This window comes from Neomonachus schauinslandi, chromosome X, assembly GCF_002201575.2.
Source record: "Neomonachus schauinslandi chromosome X, ASM220157v2, whole genome shotgun sequence".
NCBI classification, from domain to species: domain Eukaryota; kingdom Metazoa; phylum Chordata; class Mammalia; order Carnivora; family Phocidae; genus Neomonachus; species Neomonachus schauinslandi.
In genome coordinates this window covers 72606894-72632649 of record NC_058419.1, presented here as the reverse complement: position 1 = coordinate 72632649, position 25756 = coordinate 72606894, and the positions used below count along the sequence as shown (strand labels likewise).

General features: G+C 39.3%; 1 protein-coding gene across 1 annotated transcript in view; it reads right to left on the bottom strand.

Annotated features, from left to right (window-relative positions):
* The window catches only part of OPHN1 (oligophrenin 1), a 463303-nt gene that overhangs the window by 278904 nt on the left and 158643 nt on the right, over nucleotides 1–25756 (bottom strand). The window contains exon 2 of the mRNA XM_021679709.2: nucleotides 12845–12940. Within this exon, the coding sequence (XP_021535384.1) occupies nucleotides 12845–12940 (96 nt within the window). The remainder of the gene's footprint in view (nucleotides 1–12844; nucleotides 12941–25756) is intronic.

Sequence of the window (25756 nt, the reverse complement as noted above, 5' to 3'; positions counted from 1 at the left end):
TGTCTGCTGGTCCCAGAGTATTAAAATGAGAGTCCAGAAAAAATTATCCCTAGAAAATTTCAAGGGAGAAAGAGCAAAAAGTTAAGGGAAAGGAAAGGAAAGACACTATGCTAGATGCTTCTCATGTCTTATTCATTATAACCTTTTTATTAATAAGAAAACTGAGGTTTAGCAAGGTCAAGTGAATTTCCTAACTATTATGTCCTGTCATCCAAAAGGGTTGTAAATTTCCAATGAAGGCTGACAATATGGATCAAAAGGCTTAAAACTGTTTATACTCTTTTAGCCAGTAAATTCATTTCTAGGAAACCACACCTAAAAACTAATCCTGAATACAGAGAAAGAAACCTTGATGCCCAAAGGTAGGCATTCAACATTATTAATGATAATGAACAACTGTAAACGAAATGTCCAATGACTGAGGAATGATTAAGTACATCTACTTAATGGACTATTACTACAGCCATTAAAAGGGAGCAGTACACATTTTATAAACATGACAAAACGCTTAAGGTGAAACACTATATAAAAAAAAATACAAAAATAGTACATAAAAAGTGTACATAAAATATGATCATAACTATGAATAGAAAATTATGCTTAGACCAAAGAAAAGGATTGGTTTATACATCAAAATAATTGTGATCTTCTGAGTGGAAAGCATATATGTATAAACTTGCAAATCAAGAACTGATTTTAAATCCCACTTAAGCTAATTATTAGCTATATTATCCTGGGCAAGTTTTTTAACCTCCATTAGCCTGTCTATCTCCTTAGAATTGCTCTGAAAATTAGATAATGCAAGCAAAGCATTTTGCACATAGTAGCTACTCAGCAAATGACAGCTATTCATATTCTGTCTTAACACAGAGAAGTTAAATGTCAACATTCAGGTAAATGTTGAACTTTATCTGAGCCCTGGGCTCCAGGAAAGCAGCAACTGTTAAGACATGCCTCACCCTTTCGTATTCTGTAAAACAGCTAAACTGCAAAGGACCATCCTGTCTTCAAACATAAGACCCATCTTCGTCCTTCCTCGTGACTCCCATAAGACTCACAGATGGCTCCCTTGTTTACTTACCCCTATAATCCCCCACGTTTCCTTTCTTTGAAATGCTCCTTATTAACAAAGTTTCTCCCTGTGGCAATAATCTGAATACACCACATCTTTAACTGTCCAGTGCACAGCTTCAGTGCTTTTGGTTTTATCATCGGTGTTGCACAGAAAGCACTGTCAAAACTGAAGAAATGCTTAGCCTTCCCTAATTTAAATTTGTATGCATTAAATGTTACAATATACATGCTTCACATATTGTATAATGAACAGAAAGTTCCTAGAGAACTGCCAATGCCCTCCCTGTCCACGATTTGTTTCTATTTATCGGAGTCCTGGCGCTGCCTTCCCTGATATTAGACAACAGTATAGTGTTATCAGTTTTAACTTATTTGTTAATGTTAATTTGATTGCCACATTACTTCTACAATATGAAATCAGCATTGTCAAGTCAGTGGTTTCAACTGAAGACTTACATCACTTATCTATGCTACCTTATCAATATACAGATGTTAAGGACCTATTCCAGATTATTAATTCTCTTTACCTGATATTCTTGATTTATTCTTGGTATATTCTAACTATATGATTGGGGTATTATGTCAGTATTATTACATTATATCTGGAGATTTTTTCCCTTGTAAAGATTGTATTCATTCGGGCACCTGGGGGGCTCAGTTGGTTAAGCGACTGCCTTCGGCTCAGGTCATGATCCTGGAGTCCCTGGATCGAGTCCCGCATCGGGCTCCCTGCTCGGCAGGGAGCCTGCTTCTCTCTCTGACCCTCCTCCCTCTCATGCTGTCTCTCATTCTCGCTCTCAAATAAATAAAATCTTAAAAAAAAAAAAAAAAAAGATTGTATTCATTCATTTTTATAAATGACATGTAATATCCACTCCTTGAAAATAGAAACCATTATGTTTGTATTTTGTCTAAAAACTTTTCTTACATTGACTTTTATCTTGTTTTGAATGTCACAGAGACAACCCTGTCTTTGTCAGTTGCATTACATTTCTTGTAATGAACTCTCATCAGATCTTTCACTTTTGAAAATGACTAGTAGTAAGCTACAGCCATTTAAATCTTTTTCTCATCTATAATATTTTATATTTTAAACTGATGCATCCAAGAAAACACTGGCAGTGGGCTACAGGCCAGGATACTTCACTGTTAACAAAGAAGAATTTTCTCAGAACCCCCTGGAAAAGGGCTGTACCAGTACTTCTATGTACATGCTTCTGATGGCACTTTTTAAAGAACTTTGAGGTTATACCAGTGAACTGAGTCAGGATTTCAAGAACTCTAATCAAGAATCAGGTGAGTTAACGTGGCTGTTAATGCACAGTCAAATGGAACAAGAATTAATTTCTTAGGACTAAGTAAACTGATGAAGGATGACTGAGGGTTTTGTTCAGAATATTATTGATGATATAATGTTCTATTTTTGGAAATATAAGGAACACATTTCTCTTATTTCATAAGCTATCTATAAGTCATAACAATCAGTGGATTATGCTTTTATAAAAATGAAATTTCTAAATATCTTATTCCCTCTTCCAAAATCTCTCCATGATTCAGAAATTCATATTAAATATTCTTATTTCCAAGAAAATATAATTATTTGCATAGGTTTAATGACAGTCTGAACTCTTTGTTATCAGGACAGGATTGAAAACACTGGTTATGCAACCAAAGCCTTGCCTGGAATGACATAACTGAACATGATGGTCATTGAGTCAGATATATGGGACCAGATATGTTTGAGGAGGAAAGGTTGACTTTACAGAGCCAATGCATACAAAGCCCTCTTGGGGAAACCAGGCTGATACCTGATTACATAGTTTCCAGCCTTATAAGTGAGTAGGAAAGTCTCTTCCTGGCAGGCCCAAACACTTTTGGATATTTGTGGGGATCTAGAGAAGAAAGGAATTCACCCAAATTTATAGGTGGTACAGGTGAAATCTGGTAGATTTAATACTTAGATTGACTTCTTAGCCTCAAGAGACTTCTAAAAATCCACCTGAGATTCTTTATGAAAACTTCTGGCAAAGCAAACTCAAATAGACCCATATGGCAAATTACCATCTTGGTTGCAACTATATAAATAATTAGGCCAAATCTAGTAAGACTAGCCTTATTTTTTGATCAAGAGTAATTTATCTTTGAAAAAAAAAGAGTAATTTATCTTTGAAAAAAATTAATCTTTGAGATGAACTTTGATCAAAAGAGAGAAATTTTGTTTTAATGGATAACGATGCATAGCACACCCTTTTGGATTATCGGTTTTAACCTGTTTTTTGTCTTTGAGTTAGTTGAGCTTTTGCATCTCTTGTTAACTGTGGGTAATTTATAAGCATGCAAATTCTGTCTTGCCTGGTTACGATTTCATTGGCTTTCTCCCCTTCTCTGTCAAAAAAACTGTTTTGGTACCCATCTGTAAATCAGATTGGATCCTGCTATCTTGCCCAATTTGTAAATACCAAATTTTCAATCCTTTCCATTTCCTTTAATATCTAGTTATAATCCTCCAAACTAACAATTCCAATTTTCCCCCTCTCATATGACTCAGACTCATGAAGAACTAAAACGTGACAGCCCAGTTACCCATAAAGATTCCAGGTTGCCTTACAACTGGCCCTTTCCCCAAGATCTGAAGACCTGTGAAATAAAGCCTGATAACTTGGTATAAACTTCTAAGGGCTCACCACAACAGGAGACCATGCATTAAGCTAGACTCTCCCTGGAGAAGACATTGTCTGGATTAAGAAAACCTGGTGAAATGTTCAGTTTATTCATGCCCTTATATGCATGGTAGCCAAGTCTGTGGACAATGTCATCTAAAGCACTGACATCCAGCTTGGGAGCTTCAAGAAACTCCAGGAGTGGTACAGTACAGTTGATAGATTTTTCCCCACTGACCTCTTAGAAACCACTGGAACTTCAGGGTTTAACTCCTGGCTCTTTTCTTTAATATACACTTTGATACTAGTATTTCTCTTTTTCACTTTAGGTATCCCTCTTCTTTTAAGATGCCTGACGCTAAAAAAACCTGACTTTTGCCACCCCCCCTCTCAAAAAATGATCCAATCAGTTTTAAAGAAAGAAAAAAAAAATCAAGAAAAGTCCTCAAGAGACTAATTCCTTTCTAATCAGGTGGTTTATGACTGGCTGTGAGTTTTCAGCAATGAATAATATCCATGTTGATTAAACGTATGGGGGCTGAGGAGGGGGGAATGACAATGTTGAACTTTATCTGAGCTATCTGCTCCCAGAAAGCAGTAATTGGTGGTTGATGGAAGAATTTTCTACCTGCAAGTTTGACCTTAAGTCAATCTGCTTGGTCCACAAAGGAGTTTCTTCAAAAATGTTAGGATGACTAGAGTGGAAATGTAATTTGTAGTCTGAGATTTTACAACACTGTTTTTTGTTTCTCTAGGCATAAACAAACCTGCTAAAACTTAATAGGTGCCATCTTCTGGGAAAGAGGTAACAAGCCAGGTGCACAAAAGAGGACTATGCTACCAAGGTTCACCCAATGGATACCCCGCTTAGTGATGACAAGACTGAAACTCAGGGTTAAAATAGAAGGTTCTTGGCAGAGACATGGTTTGGGGGAGAAACAGATCTCAGGTGCTACAAAGGGGATGGAGACCCAAATGCGGAAAAAGGCAAGAGAGGAATGCCAAGGGGATCACACAAGGAGAGCACTTCCCCAAAGCAAATGGCTGGGAAATCGAGAGGAGCTGACATTTTTGTCAGATTTGGCAACCAGTGGGGCTCCAAGACTGGAGTTTTAGAGCTCCACAGTATGGCTGGGATAGAGCCCTGAGGGTGCTGCCCTACTCCTAGACAGACAGATGGCAGGCAGGTAACCTGGGGTCAGATGGCATGACCTGAGGATCGCCTAAGACACGTTGGAAGGGACTATTCCCTCTTTTTGAAGCGCATCTGTGAGAGGTGGCATTGCCTCTCCAGGAACAAAAGAGCCAGCTGGCGCCATTTCACTTCCCCACCGCTCAGCAGAGGTGCAGACACACCTACTAAAGGTGCCTAACCTAGACATTGGCTGTTTAGCCTGCTTTGCTCCAAGTCCCATGCCCCCGTGCTCTGTCATGACTGCCCTTCTGGGTCAAAACTGCATCAGTCCTGGCATGGCAGGACCCCAGAAGACCAGCGCAGAAGACCAGTGCTGATCCCTGCCACACCAGGTCCCCAAAGTATAGAGTCTTAAAAGTCAGCTGGCTTGACTGGGATAGAGCCCAAAGTGAACTGTGCTGGTCCAGGCAGGCAAACAACCCAGACACAGTGTAAAAACAATTTGAAAAACACCTGGGACACATGAGGGGAAATTATTCGCTCTTTTGGGAGGGCTTTGGTGATAGTAGCAAGCAAAGACTCCACTCTCTAGAGACAAAGGAACTGGCTGGTGCCATTTCCCTCCCCTGCTCCTCGGCATAAAGGAACTTCAGTAAACAGCACAACACCAGCCAGCACTGGCTGCCTAACCTGCTTACATCAAGCCTCACCCCCCTGCACTCTGCTAGTACTGCTTTTCTCAGGAAAGCGTGCCTAAGGACCAGCACAGCAGGCTCCTTCCCAAGAAGAAAAGCACACATCTCCAAATGCACCATGTCTAGTGACCACTGAGTTCTGCAAAGCTTCAATTCTAGAGGAAATAGCATCAGGTCTCATTTAAAAAGCAGAACAGAGCACACCTAAGTTAAAATTTGCCACACTCTGGCCAAGAACCAAACACTGCCCACTGCCGACAAGGAGAACCACTGTAGAAGACTGATCTAAGGGATAGAGCAGCCAAAACACAACAGCAAAATGCACACAGTACACACTAGAGCCGGAAGCACCAGGCCCTGGACATTACACAACCTCATCTTCATAAAGCCAACCTAGACAAAATGCCAAGACAAAAGAATTCATCCCAAAAGAAAGAACAAGAAAACATCATATACACCATACACACACACACACACACACACACTCTCACACTCACACAATGGAATATTACTTGGCTCTAAAAAGAATGAAATCTTGACATTTGCAATGATGTGGATAGAGCTAGAGTGTGTTATGCTAAGCGAAATTAAGTCAGTCAGAAAAAGACAAATAGCGTATGATTTCACTCATATGTGGAATTTAAGAAACAAAAGAGATAAACACAGAGAAAAAAGAGAGAGAGGCAAACCAAGAAAACAGACTCTTAACTATAGAGAAGAAACTGAGGGTTGCTGGAGGGGAGATGGGCAGGGGGATGGGTTAGATGGGTGATGGATATTACAGAGGGCACTTGCGATGAGCACTGGGTGTTATCTGTAAGTGATGAATCACTAAATTCCATACCTGAAACTAATATTACACTGTATGTTAAATGGAATTTAAATAAAAACTCGAAAAGAAAAATATATGTATATATAAGGCTCTCCAGTGAGGTCCACCAGAGTTTTTAAGATTAAGTCAAAACTTTTGGGAATCTGCCTAGGTCTCCCCTTCCTGATCTTTTCCCATTTGCGTATTACTCCCCATAAACTTCAGGATACAATCCAAAATATTTCATGAGGTATTCCAGGCCCCTCACTGTCTAACCCAGGCATCAGCATCACGAACCCATGTACTGTATTTGGCCAACAGGTATGTTTTGTTTAGTTCGCATAGTGTTTTTGACTTAACTGCTGACACTTAATACTGTACATAAAGTATCTGGGTATCACTTTCTGGGAAAAAATAGGAGATTCTGGCAATATAGGCCCATATTTTTAGATAGCAACAATCACTGGAGCCCATTCAAGGATGCTGCTCTTAGATGGAGCATGTCTTTTTCTGTTTGTCACAAGCTCTACCTCTCATTACCAAGTAACAGAGACAGAAATATCAATTGTCATCCTATATACAGTCTGCTTTGCTCATTTTCATCACCTGCCAAGACTCTAACTTAGCCTTTACGCAACCTCTCAGGTCTTAATCTCTGACTCCTTCCCCACTTTTTCCAGTCACAATCAGTGACTTCCAGTTTCAAGAAAGATAATCTTACTCCCCTCAATTGTGCTTTTGTATATTTGTTTTCTCTGTTGTCTTTTCTTAATTCTCATTCATCCTTTAGAAATTCAACTCAGATCAGGACCAGGACAGGAGAGAGGCAAGTGAGGCACTTATGGTGCAAAATTTAGGGGGCACTCACACTCTGGTGCCCACCTGCACTTTGCATGAACCTGAGAATAAGTGCTTTCTTAAACTGCAGCCCTAGCATCCTCGCTTGCCTCACCCTAGCCCTGCATCTAACTTAGATATCATTTCTCTGAGAAGCCTTCCTTGTTTATTCTCCCCATCTGTCTCTCTCTCTCTCTCTCTCACCAGTGTGGAATAGGAGCTACTGTGTGCCTACCTCTATCATAGTACTTTTTATATTGTCTTGCAATTGTCTGTATACTCATCTGCCTCCTTTAATAGACTATGAGATCCTCAAGGGCAGGGAGATTCATTTTGTCTCTGAATCCCCAGTCTATGGCACTTAATGGACACTTTCTACCTATTTACTAATGAACAAATACAATAGCAGGGTTCCTAAGAAAAGAGTAAGGAGGTTCTCTGAAGCCTACGTGGGAAGCACCCATCTTTCTTGCTCCTGGTACTGCAATGATATAGGAAGTTATTTGCCTATACTTCTTCCTAAAACTTACCTGAATGGAAGCTCCATGAGGGCAGGGTTCATGGCAGGTGCTCAATAAAAATTAGTTCAATAAATCAATTGGGCTTTAGGAGACCTTGGTTCTAGCAATAAATCTGGCACTACCTTCAACAATCACTAGCCCAACTCTGGACATCAGTTTCCCTATCTGTAGAATTGGCAGGCGTGGTGGTGGGGAGGTTGGTAAACTAGCTTAGTATATTCTCATTTTCTCCCTCCCTCCCTCTCTTGCTATGTGTGTGTGTGTGTGTGCACGCACACACACCTCGCTCTGTCACTGTCTCCCTGCTTCTCTCTCATCAGTTTATGTAAAGTGCTTGAAGACCTGGTACTTGGTAAGCACCTGTGAAAGTACCAGCTTATTTTTTAATCTGGAAATTCAATTTTTCAAGTAAGTTCTTACATGCTTCATTTGAGCATTGGTGGATAGGAGAAATTGAGGATCCAAGGAACAGTTTGAAAAACCCTGAAAACTGACATGGGGTTCCAAAATGCTCACGGATTTTATGATGACTGTGTAGAAATCAGGGCCCTGGGCTCCCCTACAGAGATTCTGATTCATTTGATCTAAGAGAGGTCCTGAGACTCTGGATCAATAAGAGCTTCAGGTCACTGTGACATATATTAGGAATAACTAAGCTAGATACGCTCTAAGGTTCCTAGAATATTAACAGTTTATTTTACACTTTCTTTTGCAGTTATTCAGGAAGTATAATTTCAAACTGAAATTTTCCAAAACTTAGGTTCTACCACCTTTCTGGTAACAACTATGAAATACTGAGCACCAATCATAAGTCAGACACTGAGCCTAATGATTTACATATACTCTCTGGTATATGTATTTATCTGATTTACCCCTCACAGTCTTATGAAATAGATTATACTTCCTGCTTTACAGAGGAGGAAAACAGAGGCCCCAAAAGCTTAGGTAATGTTGCTAAGATCCCACAGCTAATAAATCTGAAGTATACACAAAACTACCCAAACTCCTGAGATTTCCTTTGGTTACTGAGCTACAGAGGTAGAGAAAAAGCCAGGCAATGCCAATTGAAGGCACAGATGTCTTGGTCTAGAGCAGGGACAAATGTCATCATCAGGGCAGTGAGACACTTTCTCCCACTTGTCCCGATTAGACACAGACTACACAAGTTAGTTACTAGCGCTGATGATCAAGGGAAGGGACTCTCCAAAGAAGCCTCAGGTTTTGACTCACATCCTCTAGGAATCACTACCATCTCTGTTTAGACAACTGGTATCTACAAGGGGGTTAATGGTACTGAGTCACATTTTGCAGCCATCATGAAAAATGCATTATGAAAAGAACTGCAAGGCTCTCTTCAATATAATGTGAAATCTAAATCTCAACCCAAAATTCTATCATAACTGTACTTTTACCAATTTTTCCAGTTAAACAGAATATCTACCTAGTCTGGGCCAGTAATGTTGGCAATTGGAGGGTATGGCACACTCTCCTGTCTCAGCTTCCAAAGGAAATGTTTCCCAACAATGCCCTCCCAGTAGGGTGTCTAATATTTCCTCTCAAAGCCTCCAAAGAGCCTTACCTTAAACTGCTGGAGCACTGGTTGTTCTTCTCACTACCACCACAAATCCCAGTTCTCAAAATGACACATTCAACAAGGACAATGACTATGACAGGCCAATTAACACCTCAAAATCTTTTTTCAGTCCCCCTCAAGAAAGGTCCATTCATGAGTCATCATCCCTAAAGCCAATGATCAGATGGTAACTATGAGTTTCTGGAGATGGTAGGCAAATGGCAACTGAGTTAAAGTGTTGTTGTAAAGCATACATTAAGCAGCTGTGTCACAGCGAGCAGCTTAAATGGAGTTCACAAACACCCACAAGAACCTGGCATCAATAGCGGGGGTGGGGGGGGTGGGGGGGCGGCGCTATTTTTATTTTTGTTTATAAGCCATCACGCTCAAACTCACACACCTTTTTCCTAAACAGCACTTGTTGACATTTACGGTAAGATGGGTGTTGTACCCTCAGTGGGCCCACCCCTTATAGCTCCTTGGGCATCGGTCTCACCCTTTCAAATCTAGGGGGAGGCACCAGGGCCTCTGCACTCTACGCATGTGATGGAAGTGGCAGCCCTGATGATCTCAGGATTGGCTTCAGAGTCCTTCTTCTCTTGTCTTTGAAAAATAGTGCATGTTCATAGCCAAATAGCTATATGGTCTGGTCTAACAGGGTCTAAGAAGTCAGTCTTCTTTCATTTTGTCCCATTTTTGTTTCCTATAGTCCCAGCTGGTAGTGTTTCTGCTCATATAATCCCATCTCTATTCCTGGCTTCTGTTCCATGGTTCACACCCACATTGATCTCCTTATGCAATGGTCAGTCCACCACACCCTTGGTGTTCTCTTTCAAACACACTGTCATTTTTTGTAATGTGGACAGGAGAGAAGTGTCCAAATCTTGAAGTTCTGGTTCCATTTTGTTTAATAATTCCATCTTCAATTCATTTTTCTCCTCTCAGCTTTTGATAGAAACAGGGGGAACCAAGCCATTCTTTTAACACTTTGCTTAGAAATTTCCTCAGCCAAATATTCAATTTTTTCAGTCAGAAAGCACTACCTCCTACAGAACACTAGAATGCAAACACAATTCAGCCAAGTTCTTTGCCTACTTTATAACAAGGATTGCTTTTCTCCATTGTCTAATAACATGTTCTTCATGGAAACTTTCTCTATGGCTCGCCTTTTTTCTTTCTGAGCTCTCACCACAATTGCCTTTAAAATTCCATTCATGACAATCTAGGCTTTTCTTAGCAGGCACCTCCAAACTTTTGCAGCTTCTTCCCATTACTCAGTTCCAAAGCTACTTCCACATTTTTAGGTATTTGGTACAGAACACCCCGACTTCTCGGTACCAATTTCTTTCTGTCTTACTAAGTTTAGGATGCTATAACAAAATACTATAGACTGGGTGGCTTATAAACCACAGAAATTTATTTCTCACAGTTCTGGAGGCTGAAGTCTGAGATCAGAGTGTCAGCATAGTTAGGTTCTGGTGAGCGCTCTTCAAGGTTGTAGACTGACAACTTCTTGTGTATCCTCACATGATAGAAGGAGGGTAAAAGAGTCCTCTGGTGTCTCTTTTATGAGGGCACTAATCCCATCCATGAGGGGTTCCACTTTCATGACCTAATTACCTCCCAAAGACTCCTGCTCTTGATACCATCATATCAGGGGTTAGAATTTCAACATATGAATTTTGGGAAGGACACAGAAACACTCAGTCCATTGCAGAGTACAAAGAAATCAAGTCTTATATTAACAATGACTAAACAGTTAACATATATTTAGGCACTGTGCACACTTGGCATTGATCATCTCAACCCTATTTCAAAGATGAGAAAAATTAACACTCAAAATAGGGAAAGCCACCTCCCCAGATTACACAGATAATAAGTTCCAAAGCTGGAGTTCAAATTTGGGCTATCTGACTCTAGAGCTCATGATATTAACTTTTAAATAAGTCATGCCCTTAGACAAAAATAGATCTGTAAAATTAAAATGAAGTGAATAAATAATCTAAATGCAAATGTGTGCCTCATTAGTTACACTACCACATTTATCAAAACAGTCATCAATCTTAGTCTCATGGAAGTACTCATTGCAGTATTATTTATAAGAGTGAAAAATTGGAAATAAGCTAAATAGTTGAATATCATATAAACTATGGCTCCTATAATGAAGAGATCTGAATTCATCCATTATTTATTTACTCAACAAACACGTGCTGAGTATCTACTATATGCTAGGCACCCTCTACATGTTGGGGAAATAGCAGTGAATAAAAACAATGTCCTTGCTCCCCCATGAAACTTACAAAGAATTTTAAATGATATCAGAAGCTGATGATGATAAACTGTTAGGTTAAAAAGAAAAAATTATGTATTTAGCATGAACTAAATTGCATACACATAAGAGATACATGTACAAAAGACAGCTAAAATATAACATGCCAATACCATCTAATACATTGTTTCTGTGATGGAATATCTTATTATCATAGGTAATTTTATACTTTTGTATATTATTCATATTTACTACAATGACCATTAAATAATAATAATACATTTTCATATTTTAATGCCGGGGTTCATAAATACAACCTTGTAACTAACTTGTTTCACTGACATTAAATTATTCACAACAGTTCTGTGATTCAGTGTTCTTGTCTAGTAAATGCTTTACACTAATTCTTTAGCTCACTGGTTACTAAACTTTTTCTTAAAGGACCAGAGCAGATATTTTAGGCTTTGAAAGCCATCCAGTCTCTGCCACTTCTACTCAATATTGTTGTCCTACCACAAAAGTACCCTTAGACAATATTTTTTTCCCTTAAACCATATTTAAATGAATATATGTGGCTGTGTTCCAACAAAACTTTACCAAAAAAAGGTGGCAGGCAAGATTTGGCCCAAGGGCCATAGTTTGCTGACACTACTATAACTTCATAACCACTAACACAAAGTTCTTTAACGTCCACTATTCAATCTCTTCCTGGTAACATTCTTGATATTAATATTAAACACATTTTACAGATGATAAGACTAAGGCTCAGAAAACGGAAGTATCTGTCCGAGATCACACAGCTCATAGAGTGACTTGTTAAATTCAGTTCCCAAGAGAGATGTCAAATGTCCTGTTGTCTGAAAAGCTGGACATATACAGATGTTACTTTTAAACATTCTAGAGGAGTTTATTCCTTGGAGGACTGTTACTCTAAATCATTTTGGAATTTTTTTTAAAAAAAATCACTCTTTAATTGCTATTTTACAAAAATATCTATTTTCATGTATTAGATTCTTTAAAGAAAAAGTTCCCTGCAGATTGACTGAGTCAAAGTCCTCAGTGGAGGCTTAAGGGCTATCTTCTTATTGCTTTGGTTTGAGAGGGGAAGGGGACTGAGAGACAATGTTTCTTTACCCTTCTTAAGCAGCCTCCCATGATCTTGACACTAGACCACAGAGGATGAAGATGCCCAGGTTCCCTGTATCCAAAAACCGAGGAGTTTCAGAACTGCCTTCAGAGGCACAAGGCCACATGTAGCTGAAGACTTACCAATGTTAATCTCGTCATCAGTCAGAGTGTCTCCAATAAAATCAAACTGAAAGGACTGAAGTGTCTGAGAAAATTTCTGAACAGCTGAAGAATAATCTGCAAAGTAAGAGAAACAGAAGAAATGGTCAAGACTGCTGTCCTTTAACGGATTTACTCATTTCTGATAAGGCTGATAGAAGAAAAGCAAAAGGAAATTCTCCCAGTAGTTAGCAACTTGCATTTAATAAAGCTAAACAAAAGATCAGAACTTCAGTACAAGATTTGAGCAACTAAAACCATTAAAGAGGAAGGAGGGCAGCATGGTGAAGTCCTTCTTTTAAGTTATAGGACATGTTTTAATCTCAATTCCTGTCCTCTCTGACCCCTTCTACCCAAAGCCTGTAAGACTTAAAACTGCTTAGTTTTACTCCTAAAGAGACGCTTTAAGCATTAATTGAGCACCAATTACGGGCACTAACTAAATGCTTTCTCACCTCTCACCAAACAAATACCCACAATCATTCCACAAAGGAAAAAAATATCTGAATTTTAGAGCTATGGTACTCAAGTTCCCTGAGCTAGTCAGCAGTATCAAAAGTAGAAGCCAGATGGTCTGTCTGTTTCTCCAGGGCCTTTTCCATGGCAACACAGGCACAACCTAGACATTTTACACATTAACCATATGGCAGCCTAGGTTAGGATACTATCTGGCAGGAGAACAAATTGTTCACATAGATTTCAGCAAGGGACCTGAACTAGGGAGGCAATTAATGAAAAACTTCACGGTGGTATGCCCAGACAAATGCTTTTATTTTTGGTGAATAACTTTGAATTTTATTATATGAAAGTATAATGAACGTATAAAACTAAATCACATTTAGCTAGCCTTTTGACAAATTATCTTCAGTGAAATTTTTAAAATATGACCTTCACCAAAAGGTACAGCCAAACTCTCCAGCCTTGCTACTCTGAGTGGTTCTCAGAGCAGAATCATCATCACCAGGGAGCTTTACGGAAATACACATTCCCAGGTCAAACTGCAGACTTACAGAATCAGAAACAGCATTTTCATATACTTCATAGGTCCTTGAAAGTTTAAGGGGCACTCCTCCCACTAACTAAAGTAACACATTAGACTATCTTCTAGGGACGCTCAAACTTTTGGTTATTTTTGCTTCCCTTTTCCTATTTCTTCTTTAACTCCATAGCTTCATCCTCCTCCATTTTCACATCTATCAGATACATAGCCTTATGAGAGTTTTTACTCTCAGACTAACAGAAAGGGAGACAATGCAAACAATAACATCTATTCCTCTCAATAAAAAGCTAACATGGTTAGACACAAATACAATAGAACATGTTCAGACATTGGGTTGGAAAAGATAAACCTGCCTAGAATTTTATTGTCCTCTTGCTTACATCACATTTACAGAAGAGCTTATTTTCAGTATTTAGATCCTTGACCCTTTAAACACATCATTGGTGAGGAGGAGGCAGGGAGAGGAGGAGGAGAAGCAGGAGAAGGAAGAGAAGGAGGAGGAAGAGAAGGGGGAGGAGGAAGAGGAGAAGGAGGAGAAAGAAGAAGAGGAGAGGAGCAGTGGCGCAGCCAGTTAAGCATCTCTCATGGGTACTGGGATTGAGCCCTGTGTCAGGATCCGTGCTCAGCGGGGAGTCAGCTTGAGAATCTCTGTCTCTCATGGCCCCTCCCCCCACTCGCTCACACTCAAATAAATCTTTTAAAAAAGAAGAAGAGGGCGCCTGGGTGGCTCAGTTGGTTAAGCGACTGCCTTCGGCTCAGGTCATGATCCTGGAGTCCTGGGATCGAGTCCCGCATCGGGCTCCCTGCTCAGCAGGGGGTCTGCTTCTCCCTCTGCCCTCTTCCCTCTCGTGCTCTCTCTCGTTCTCTCTCTCTCAAATAAATAAATAAAATCTTTAATAAAAGAATCAAGGAACTAAAGAAGAAAGGTTTTACAAAGAGTAGGGACTGCAGACCAACTTACCATGCCTTCTCAAATTTCCACACTTTGGAGTAACATTTTCTACATCAAATCTGGTACACATAAATGTAAGAAGGGCATGCACACCCTGTTTTCCATATTTCATCATAAAGAGAACACAAAACTGGCTCCATGGCTGGAAAACAATCACGTTCCTCTGGCCTCCTTGGCCAGTAGCAGAAAAGGACAAGCTCAGAATTCCATGTGCTTTCTGTGTCACTCAGGGAAATTAAATAAGAATATTCATTATATTGACCTTTCACAAATACCTGGATTCCTTCAGTTTTTTCTTAATACAAACAAGGTACACTTAATAATCACTCCTCTTTTAGAACTATGTGAACATTTCAGAAACCACAAATATTATGATTTTTTACATTTATATTATTTTGTAAGTAAAAGCATGTGGTAAGAAAGGAGTTGCATTCATTCCCATTTTCATTATTTGCACCAACTTCTCTTCTCCAGACCTCGGGCCTGACTGAAAACACTACTTTACATTTGCACAGAGCTTGAAAAAGTTTACGAAGGACTTTCCATAAGCACTCTCATTTACTCCTCTTGAATACTCAAAGATAGGCATTCCTATACTTACCATATAAGTAAATAAAAAATGAGACAGTGGAAACAAATCACATTCACAAATATGAACAAGCATAAATTTGCAGCTCTTGATCGAAAGAAAGTCTCATATAAATGGCCTCTGTACTAATAAGAAGACTGTCAGGGATGAGTCCTGTATTTCAGATAAATGAGTTGGGTAACTTTTGGACTCCAAAGAATCAATAGATAACGTAGCAATCCTTGTTATCTATGGGGCACTTATTTCTTAATCAAAATAAAATTTACTGCATCACTCTATTGCATCATTATTTTATCTTTCCTAATACTTCTGCATCCCTGTCGACCAAGCCTTTATCTCATAGGTGTTCAAGCTATCTTTGAGGGTTATCTCTACACCACCTTCATATTCATCTGTCTTTTATAATGTTTTTCACTCACTCATTCTAGAATGTAGCAGGATAGTATTTCTTACACAACTAAAGCTTTCTGGGAATAAGGTAAATTAAAACAAGACTAATTAGTCAGGTAATTAATTAATGTTGTATAGAAACCAATTTACTTATTATCACTACTATAGTCTATGGAATCAAATGGAACATACTCTTATATCTAAATTACTTTCGTCTTCACAAAATCTTAGAAATTAATTGACCTGTAATTCATTTTTTTTTTTTGCTGAGTAGATTCCATTATATAAATATACCATAATTCATTCATTCACCTATTTATGGACATTGTGCTGTTTCTAGTTTTTCACTATTGTGAAGAACATTAAACATTCATATATCAATCTTTCTACCACATGTATTTTCATTTACCTTGGGTAAATACATAACGGTTTTTACACGGTTATGGGTTACAGGGTTAGTTGAAAGTGTACCTTAAAACGTACAAAAAATGGTCAAATTACCAACTACCTCTACACCTTAAAGAACTAGAGAAAAAGCAACAAATGATGCCTAAGACACGCATTAGAAGAGAAATAATTAAAATTAGAGCAGAAATCAATGAATTAGAAACCAGAAACACAGTAGATCAGATCAACGAAACCGGAAGTTGGTTCTTTGAAAGAATTAATAAGATCAATAAACCACTGGCCAGACTTATCCAAAAGAAAAGAAAAAGGACCCAAATTAATAAAACGATGAATGAAAGGGGAGAGATCACGACTAACACCAAGGGAATAGAAACAATTATTAGAAATTATTATCAACAACCCTGTGCCAATAAACTGAGCAATCTGGATGACATGGAGGCCTTCCTGGAAACCTATAAACTGCCAAGACTGAAACAGGAAGAAATTGACAACCTGAATAGGCCAATAACCAGCAACGAGATTGAAGCAGTGATCAAAAACCTCACAAAAAACAAGAGTCCAGGGCCTGATGGATTCCCTGGGCAATTCTACCAAACATTCAAAGAAAAAATAATACATATACTACTGAAGCTGTTTCAAAAAATAGAAACAGAAGGAAAACTTCCAAACTCATTCCATGAGGCCAGCATTACCTTAATCCGCAAACCAGGCAAAGACCCCATCAAAAAGGAGAATTTCAGACTGATATCCCTGATGAATATGGATTCCAAAATCCACAACAAAATCCAAGCTAATAGGATCCAACAATACATTAAAAGGTTCATCCACCACGACCAAGTGGGATTTATCCCTGGGATGCACCTGTGGTTCAACATTCGCAAATCAATCAGTGTGATAGAACACATTAACAAGAGGAGGGAGAATAACCATATGGTCCTCTCACTTGATGCAGAAAAAGCATTTGACAAAATACAACATTCTTTCCTGATTAAAACTCTGCAGAGTACAGGGATAGAGGAAACATTCCTCAAGTTCATAAAATCCATCTATGAAAAACCCACAGTGAATATCATCCTCAATGGGGAAAAGCTAAGAGCCTTTCCCTTAAGATCAGAAACACATCAAGGATGTGGACTCTCGGCACTATTGTTCAACACAGTACTAGAATTCCTAGCAACAGCAATCAGAAAACAAAAAGAAATAAAAGGTATTCAAATTGGCAAAGAAGAAGTCAAACTCTCTCTTTTCGCAGACGACATGATACTTTATGTGGAAAACCCAAAAGACTCCACCCCCAAATTACTAGAACTCATACAGCAATTCAGTAATGTGGCAGGACACAAAATGAAAGCACAGAAATCAGTTGCTTTCTTATACACTAACAACGCAATTGTAGAAAGAGTAATTAGAGAAATGACTCCATTTACAATAGCACCAAAAACCATAAGATACCTCGGAATAAACCTAACCAAAGAGGTAAAAGATCTATACTCTAAGAACTACAGAACACTCATGAAAGAAATTGAAGAAGACACAAAAAGATGGAAAAATATTCCATGCTCATGGATCGGAAGAATAAACATTGTTAAAATGTCTAAGCTACCCGGAGCAATCTATACCTTCAGTGCCATCCCGATCAAAATTCAAATGACATTTTTCAACGTGCTGGAACAAACAATCCTAAAATTTGTATGGAATCAGAAAAGACCTGGAATTGCCAAGAAAATGTTGAAAAAGGAAAACAAAGCTGAGGGCATCACGTTGCCTGATTTCAACCTAAACTACAAAGCTGTGATCAGCAAGACAGCATGGTACTGGCACAAAAACAGACACATAGACCAATGGAAGAGAACAGAGAGCCCAGATATGGACCCTCAACTCTATGGTCAAATAATCTTTGACAATGGAGAAAAAAACATGCAATGGAAAAAAAGACAGTCTCTTCAATAAATGGTGCTGGGAGAATTGGACAGCCACATGCAGAAGAATGAAACTCGAGCATTTTCTAACACCATTCACAAAGATAAACTCAAAATGGATGAAAGACCTCAATGTGAGACAGGAATCCATCAAAATCCTAGAGTTCGAGAACATACGCAGTAACTTCTTTGAAATCGCGCACAGCAACTTCTTTCAAGATACATCTCCAAAAGCTAGTGAAACAAAAGCAAAAATGAACTTTGGGGCTTCATCAAGATAAAAAGCTTCTGCACAGGAAAGGAAACAGTCAACAAAACAAAGAGGAAACCCACACAATGGGAAAAGATATTTACAAATGACACTACAGATAAAGGGCTGGTATCCAAGATCTATAAAGAACTTCTCAAACTCCACACCCAAAAAACAAATAATCAAGTCAAAAAGCAGGCAGAAGATATGAAAAGACACGTCTCTGAAGAAGACTTACAAATAGCTAACAGACACATGAAATAATGTTCATCATCATTAGCCATCAGGGAAATTCAAATCAAAACCACATTGAGATACCACCTTACACCAGTTAGAATAGCAAAAATAGACAGGGAAAAAAACAACAAATGTTGGAGAGGTTGTGGAGAAAGGGAAACCCTCTTACACTGTCGGTGGGAATGCAAGTTGGTACAGCCACTATGGAAAACAGTGTGGAGGTGCCTCAAAAATATAAAATACAGCTACCCTATGACCCAGCAATTGCACTCCTGGGTATTTACCCCAAAGATACAGATGTAGTGAAAAGAAGGGCCATATGCACCCCAATGTTCATAGCAGCAATGTCCTCAATAGCCAAACTGTGGAAAGAGCCAAAATGCCCTTCAACAGATGAATGGATAAAGAAGATGTGGTCCATATATACAATGGAATATGACTCAGCCATCAGAAAGGATGAATACCCAACTTTTACATCAACATGGATGGGACTGGAGGAGATTATGCTAAGTGAAATAAGTCAAGCAGAGAAAATCAATTATCATATGGTTTCACTTATTTGTGGAACATAAGGAATGGCATGGAGGACATTAGGAGAAGGAAGGGAAATATGGGGGCGGGGGGGAATTGGAGGGAGAGATGAACCATGAGAGACTATGGACCTGAGAAACAAACAGGGTTTTAGAGGGGAGGGGGAAGGGGGGATTGGTTAGCCCGGTGATGGGTATTAAGGAGGGCACATACTGCATGGAACACTGGGTGTTATACGAAAACAATGGATCATGGATCACCACATCAAAAACTAATGATGTATTGAATGGTGACTAATATAACATAATAAAATTTAAAAAAAAAGAAAAAGAAACGGTCAAATTAATTTCCAAAGCCAATGTACTATTTTGTATTCCAATCAACAACAATATATGAGAATTTTAATTGATGAAATTCCAACATCTGGTAACTTAAAATCTTTTTACTGGTTTTTGGAAAAGATGGCGGAGGAGTAGGGGATGCTATTCCAACCGGTTCCCAGAATTGAGCTGGATATCTACCAGACCACTCTGAACACCAAAGAAATCAGCCTGAGATGTAAGAAGTTAGAACTGGATCTCTACAAACAAAATATCACAGGCATTTGGTTTCAAGGTACGAAGTGGGGAGCCGTGATTCCGCGGGCAAATATTGGAGGATAAATGGCAAGCAGCGTGAGGCAGTGCGGATCCTACACCGACGGTGAGCAATAGCCTCCCGCGCTGAGGACAGGGCACAGACTCGCAGACCAGTAGTGGCAGGGAAAGGACTTTAGAGCAGCCCCCTGTACAGAAATCTGGAGCAGTGGGGCCACAAGTGAAAACTGGGGGCAGCTGGCAGTTATAGAAGCACAAAGGGCAAAGACATGCGCTACCTAGAGTGAAGGACTGGGAGCGCAGCTCAGGGGCGCACAACCCAGGACACTGCAGTTTATAGCAGCACAGACAGAAATGGAGATGGTGTGGCATGGAGAGCTCACTGAAGAACAGACTGCGATCTCTCTGCTCTGAGGCAGAAGGTTGGAAACGATACCTTCTGCTCTGACTCTCAGAAGAGAAACGGAAACCACCAAGGAAAGGCGCCAGAGAACAAAAGCCCGAAAAAACTGGTTTTCGCTGAGCCCATGCCCCGCCACAGGGGGCAGGGCAACTCTGCCCAAACAGGGTTGCTTAAGTAACAGCACGGGAGGCCCCTTCCCCATAAGACAGGCTGGGAGAACAAGAGGCCAGCAACCCTAAGGTCCCAAGAAAACAGGTGAATCTTCCTTGGGTTCTGGTCAATAATTTGGACTCTGTACATTCCCTCAACCACCTCTCAACAGAATGATTACGAGGAGGAACCGCCAAAATAGGAAAAACTCAGAGACTGTGATTTCTGCCACAGATTTACAAATGGATACAGATATAACCAAGATATCGGAAATGGAATTCAGAGTACCAATGGTGAAGACAATAGCTACAATGCAGAAATTGATTAATGGCAACATAGAGTCTCTAAGGGCAGAAATGAAAGCTGAATTGGCAGAACGTAAAAATGCTATCGGTGAGATCCAAGCTAATCTAGATAATCTAACAGCTAGGGTAAGTGAGGCAGAAAAATGAATTAGTGATCTAGAAGACTAATTACTAGATAAGAAGGTAAAAAAGGAGGCCAGGGAAAAACCACTCAAAATCCATGAAAATAGAATCAGAGAAGTAAGTGACACCATAAAATGATCCAATATCAGAATTATTGGGATCCCTGAGGGAAGTGGAGAGAGAGAGAACTAGAAGATGTATTTGAGCAAATTATACCTGACAACTTCTCTAATGTGGGGAATGAAACAAACATTTGCGTCCTAGAGGCAGAGAGGACCCCTCCCAAGATCAAGGAAAACAGGCCAACGCCCCAGCATGTAATAGTAAAACTTGTAAATCTTAGAACCAAGGAAACCATCTTAAGGGCAGTTAGGAGGAAGAGATTCCTTACGCACAGAGGGAGGAACATCAGAATAACGTCAGACGTGGCAAGACAGAAAGGCCTGGCAAGACATACTGAGGGTACTAAATGAAAAGAACATGCAGCCAAGAATACTTTATCCAGCAAGGCTTTCATTTAGAATGGATGGAGAGATGCAGAGCTTCCAAGACCGGCAGAAGTTGAAAGAATATGTGACCACTAAGCCGGCCCTGCAAGAAATATTAAGGGGGGTTCTATAAAAGGAGAAAGACCCCAAGAGTGATCTACAACAGAAATTTACAAAGACAGTCTACAAAAACAAGGTCTTCACAGGCAACATGATGACAATAAATTCATATCTTTTAATAATCACTCTCAATGTGAACGCCTAAATGCTCCCATAAAACAGCACAGGGTTGCAGATTGGATAAAAAGACAGGACCCAGCCATATGTTGTCTACAAGAGACTCATTTTGAACCTAAAGATACATCCAGACTGAAAGTGAAGGGATGGAGATCCATCTTCCATGCCAGCGGACCTCAAAAGAAAGCTGGGGTAGCAATTCTTGTATCAGACAAATTAGATTTTAAACTAAAGTCTGTAATAAGAGACACAGAAGGACACTATATCATTCTTAAAGGGTCTATCCAACAAGAAGATCTAACAATTGTAAATATCTATGGCCCCAACATGGGAGCAGCCATCTATATAAGCCAACTGTTAACCAAAATAAAGAGTCATATTGATAACAATACGTTAATTATAGGAGACCTCAATACTCCACTCTCAGCAATAGACAGATCATCTAAGCAGAAAATCAACAAGGAAACAAGAGCTTTGAAGGACACACTGGACCAGATGGACCTCATATATATACAGAACATTCCACCCTAAAACAACAGAATACTCATTCTTCTCGAGCGCACATGGAACTTTCTCCAGAATAGACCACATACTGGGTCACAAATCAGGTCTCAACTGATACCAAAAGACTGAAATTATTCCCCGCATATTCTCAGACCACAATGCTTTAAAACTGGAACTCAATCACAAAAAAAATTTGGAAAAATTCAAACACTTGGAAGCTGAAGACCACTCTGCTCAAGAATGTTTGGATCAACCAGGAAATCAAAGAACTTAAACAATTCATGGAAACCAAAGAGAAGGAAAACACATCAGTCCAAAATCTATGGGTTACTGCAAAGGCGGTCCTAAGGGGGAAATACATAGCCATCCACGCCCACTCAAAAAAATAGAAAAATCCCAAATTTACCAACTAACTGTACACCTTAAAGAACTAGAGAAAAAGCAAGAAATGATGCCTAAGCCACACATTAGAAGAGAAATAATTTAGAGCAGAGATCAATGAATTAGAAACCAGAAACACAGTAAATCAGATCAACGAAACTAGAAGCTGGTTCTTTGAAAGAATTAATAAGATCGATAAACCACTGGCCAGACTCATCCAAAAGAGAAAGAATCCAAATTAATAAAATGATGAAAGAAAGGGGAGAGATCACGACTAACATCAAGGGGAAAAAAAAACAATTATTAGAAATTATTATAGGGGCGCCTGGGTGGCTCAGTCGTTAAGCATCTCCCTTCAGCTCAGGTCATGATTCCAGGTCCTGGGATCGAGCCCCGCATTGGACTCCCTGCTCAGCGGGAAGCCTGCTTCTCCCTCTCCCACTCCCCCTCCTTGTATTACCTCTCTCGCTGTGTCTCTCTCTGTCAAATAAATAAATACAATCTTTAAAAATAAAAAAAGAAAGAAATTATTATAAACAATTATATGCCAATAAATTAAGGAACTTCGAAGAAATGGATGCCTTCCTGGAAACCTATAAACTGCCAAGACTGAAACAGGAAGAAATTGACAACCTGAATAGGCCAATAACCAGCAACGAGATTGAAGCAGTGATCAAAAACCTCCCAAAAAACAAGAGTCCAGGGCCTGATGGATTCCCTGGGCAATTCTACCAAACATTCAAAGAAGAAATACCTATTCTCCTGAAGCTGTTTCAAAAAATAGAAATAGAAGGAGAGCTTCCAGACTCATTCTATGAAGCCAGCATTACCTTAATCCCCAAACCAGGCAAAGACCCCATCAAAAAGGAGAATTTCAGACTGATATCCCTGATGAATATGGATTCCAAAATTCTCAACAAAATCCTAGGTAATAGGATCCAACAATACATTAAAAGGTTCATCCACCACGACCAAGTGGGATTTATCCCCGGGATGCACCTGTGGTTCAACATTCGCAAATCAATCAATGTGAAAGAACACATTAATAAGAGGAGAGAAAAGAACCATATGGTGATCTCACTTGATGAAGAAAAAGCATTTGACAAAATACAATATCCTTTCCTGATTAAAACTCTTCAGAATATAGGTATAGAGGGAACCATTCCTCAAGTTCATAAAATCCATCTGTGAAAAACCCGCAGCGAATATCATCGTCCATGGGGAAAAGATGAGAGCCTTTCCCTTAAGATCAGGAACACATCAAGGATGCCCACTCTCACCACTATTGTTCAGGAAGTACTACTGTACTAGAAGTCCTAGCAACAGCAATCAGATAACAAAAAGAAATAAAAGGTATTCAAATTGGCAAAGAAAAAGTGAAACTCTCTCTCTTTGCAGATGACATGATACTTTGTGTGGAAAATCCAAAACATTCCACCCCCAAATTACTAGAACTCATACAGCAATTCAGTAACGTGGCAAGATACAAAATCAACGCACAGAAATCAGTTCCTTTTTAATACACTAACAATGCAACTGTAGAAAGAGAAATTAGAGAATCGATTCCATTTAAAATAGCACCAAAAACCATAAGATACCTTGGAATAAACCTAACCAAAGAGGTAAAGGATCTATACTCTAGGAACTACAGAACACTCAGGAAAGAAATTGAAGAAGACATATAAAGATGGAAAAACATTCCATGCTCATGGATCGGAGGAATAAACACTGTTAAACTGTATATGCTACCCAGAGCAATCTATACCTTCAACGCCATACTGGTCAAAATTCCAATGACATTTTTCAAAGTGCTGGAGCAAACAATCCTAAAATTTGTATGGAATCAGAAAAGACCCCGAATCGCCAAGGAAATGTTGAAAAACAAAGCTGGGAGCATCACATTGCTAATTTCAAGCTATATTACAAAGCAGTGATCACCAAGACAGCATGGTACTGGCACAAAAACAGACATACAGACCAATGGAACAGAACAGAGAGCCCAGATATGGACCCTCAACTCTATGGTCAAATAATCTTTGACAAAGCAGGAAAAAACATGCAATGGAAAAAAGACAGTCTCTTCAATAAATGGTGCTGGGAAAATTGGACAGCCACATGCAGAAGAATGAATCTCGAGCATTCTCTAACACCATTCACAAAGATAAACTCAAAATGGTTGAAAGACCTCAATGTGAGACAGGAATCCATGGAAGTCCTAGAGGAGAACATAGGCAGTAACCTCTTCGACATCAGCCAGAGCAACTTCTTTCAAGATACATCTCCAAAGGCCAGTGAAGCAAAAGCAAAAATGAACTTTGGGGCTTCATCAATATAAAAAGCTTCTGCACAGCAAAGGAAACAGTCAACAAAACAAACAGGCAATCCACTGAATGGGAGAAGATATTTGCAAATGACACTACAAAGGGCTGATTTCCAAGATCTATAAAGAACTTCTCAAACTCAACACCCAAAAAACAAATAAGTCAAAAAATGGGCAGAAGACACGAACAGATACTTCTCCAAAGAAGACATACAAATGGCTAACAGACACATGAAAAAGTGTTCATCATCATTAGTCATCAGGGAAATTCAAATCAAAACTACACTGAGATACCACCTTAGACCAGTTAGAATGGCAAAAATTGACAAGGCAAGAAACAACAAATGTTGGAGAGGTTGTGGAGAAAGGGGAACCCTCTTACACTGTCGGTGGGAATGCAAGTTGGTACAGCCACTTTGGAAAACAGTGTGGAGGTGCCTCAAAAAACTAAAAATAGAGCTACCCTATGACCCAGCAATTGCACTCCTGGGTATTTACCCCAAAGATATAGATGTAGTGAAAAGAAGGGCCATATGCACCCCAATGTTCATAGCAGCAATGTCCGCAACAGCCAAATGGTGGAAAGAGCCGAGATGCCCTTCAACAGATGAATGGATCAAGAACATGTGGTCCATATATACAATGGAATATGATTCAGCCATCAGAAAGGATGAATACCCAACTTTTACATCAGCATGGATGGGACTGGAGATTATGCTAAATGAAATAAGTCAAGTAAAGAAAGTCAATTATCATAGGGTTTCACTAATTTGTGGAACATAAGGAATAGCATAGAGGACATTAGGAGAAGGAAGGGAAAAATGAAGAGGGGGAAATTGGAGAGAGAGATGAACCATGAGAGACTCTGGAATCTGAGAAACAAACTGAGTGTTTTAGAGGGGAAGGGGGTGGGGGGATGCATTAGCCTGGTGATGGGTATTAAGGAGGGCACATACTGCATGGAGCACTGGGTGTTATAAGAAAACAGTGAAGCGTGGATCACTACATCAAAAACTAATGATGTATTGTATGCTGACTAACATTACCTAATAAAATTAAATTTAAAAAATAAAATCTTTTTAGTAAAGCATTTCTGAGATACAATATTATA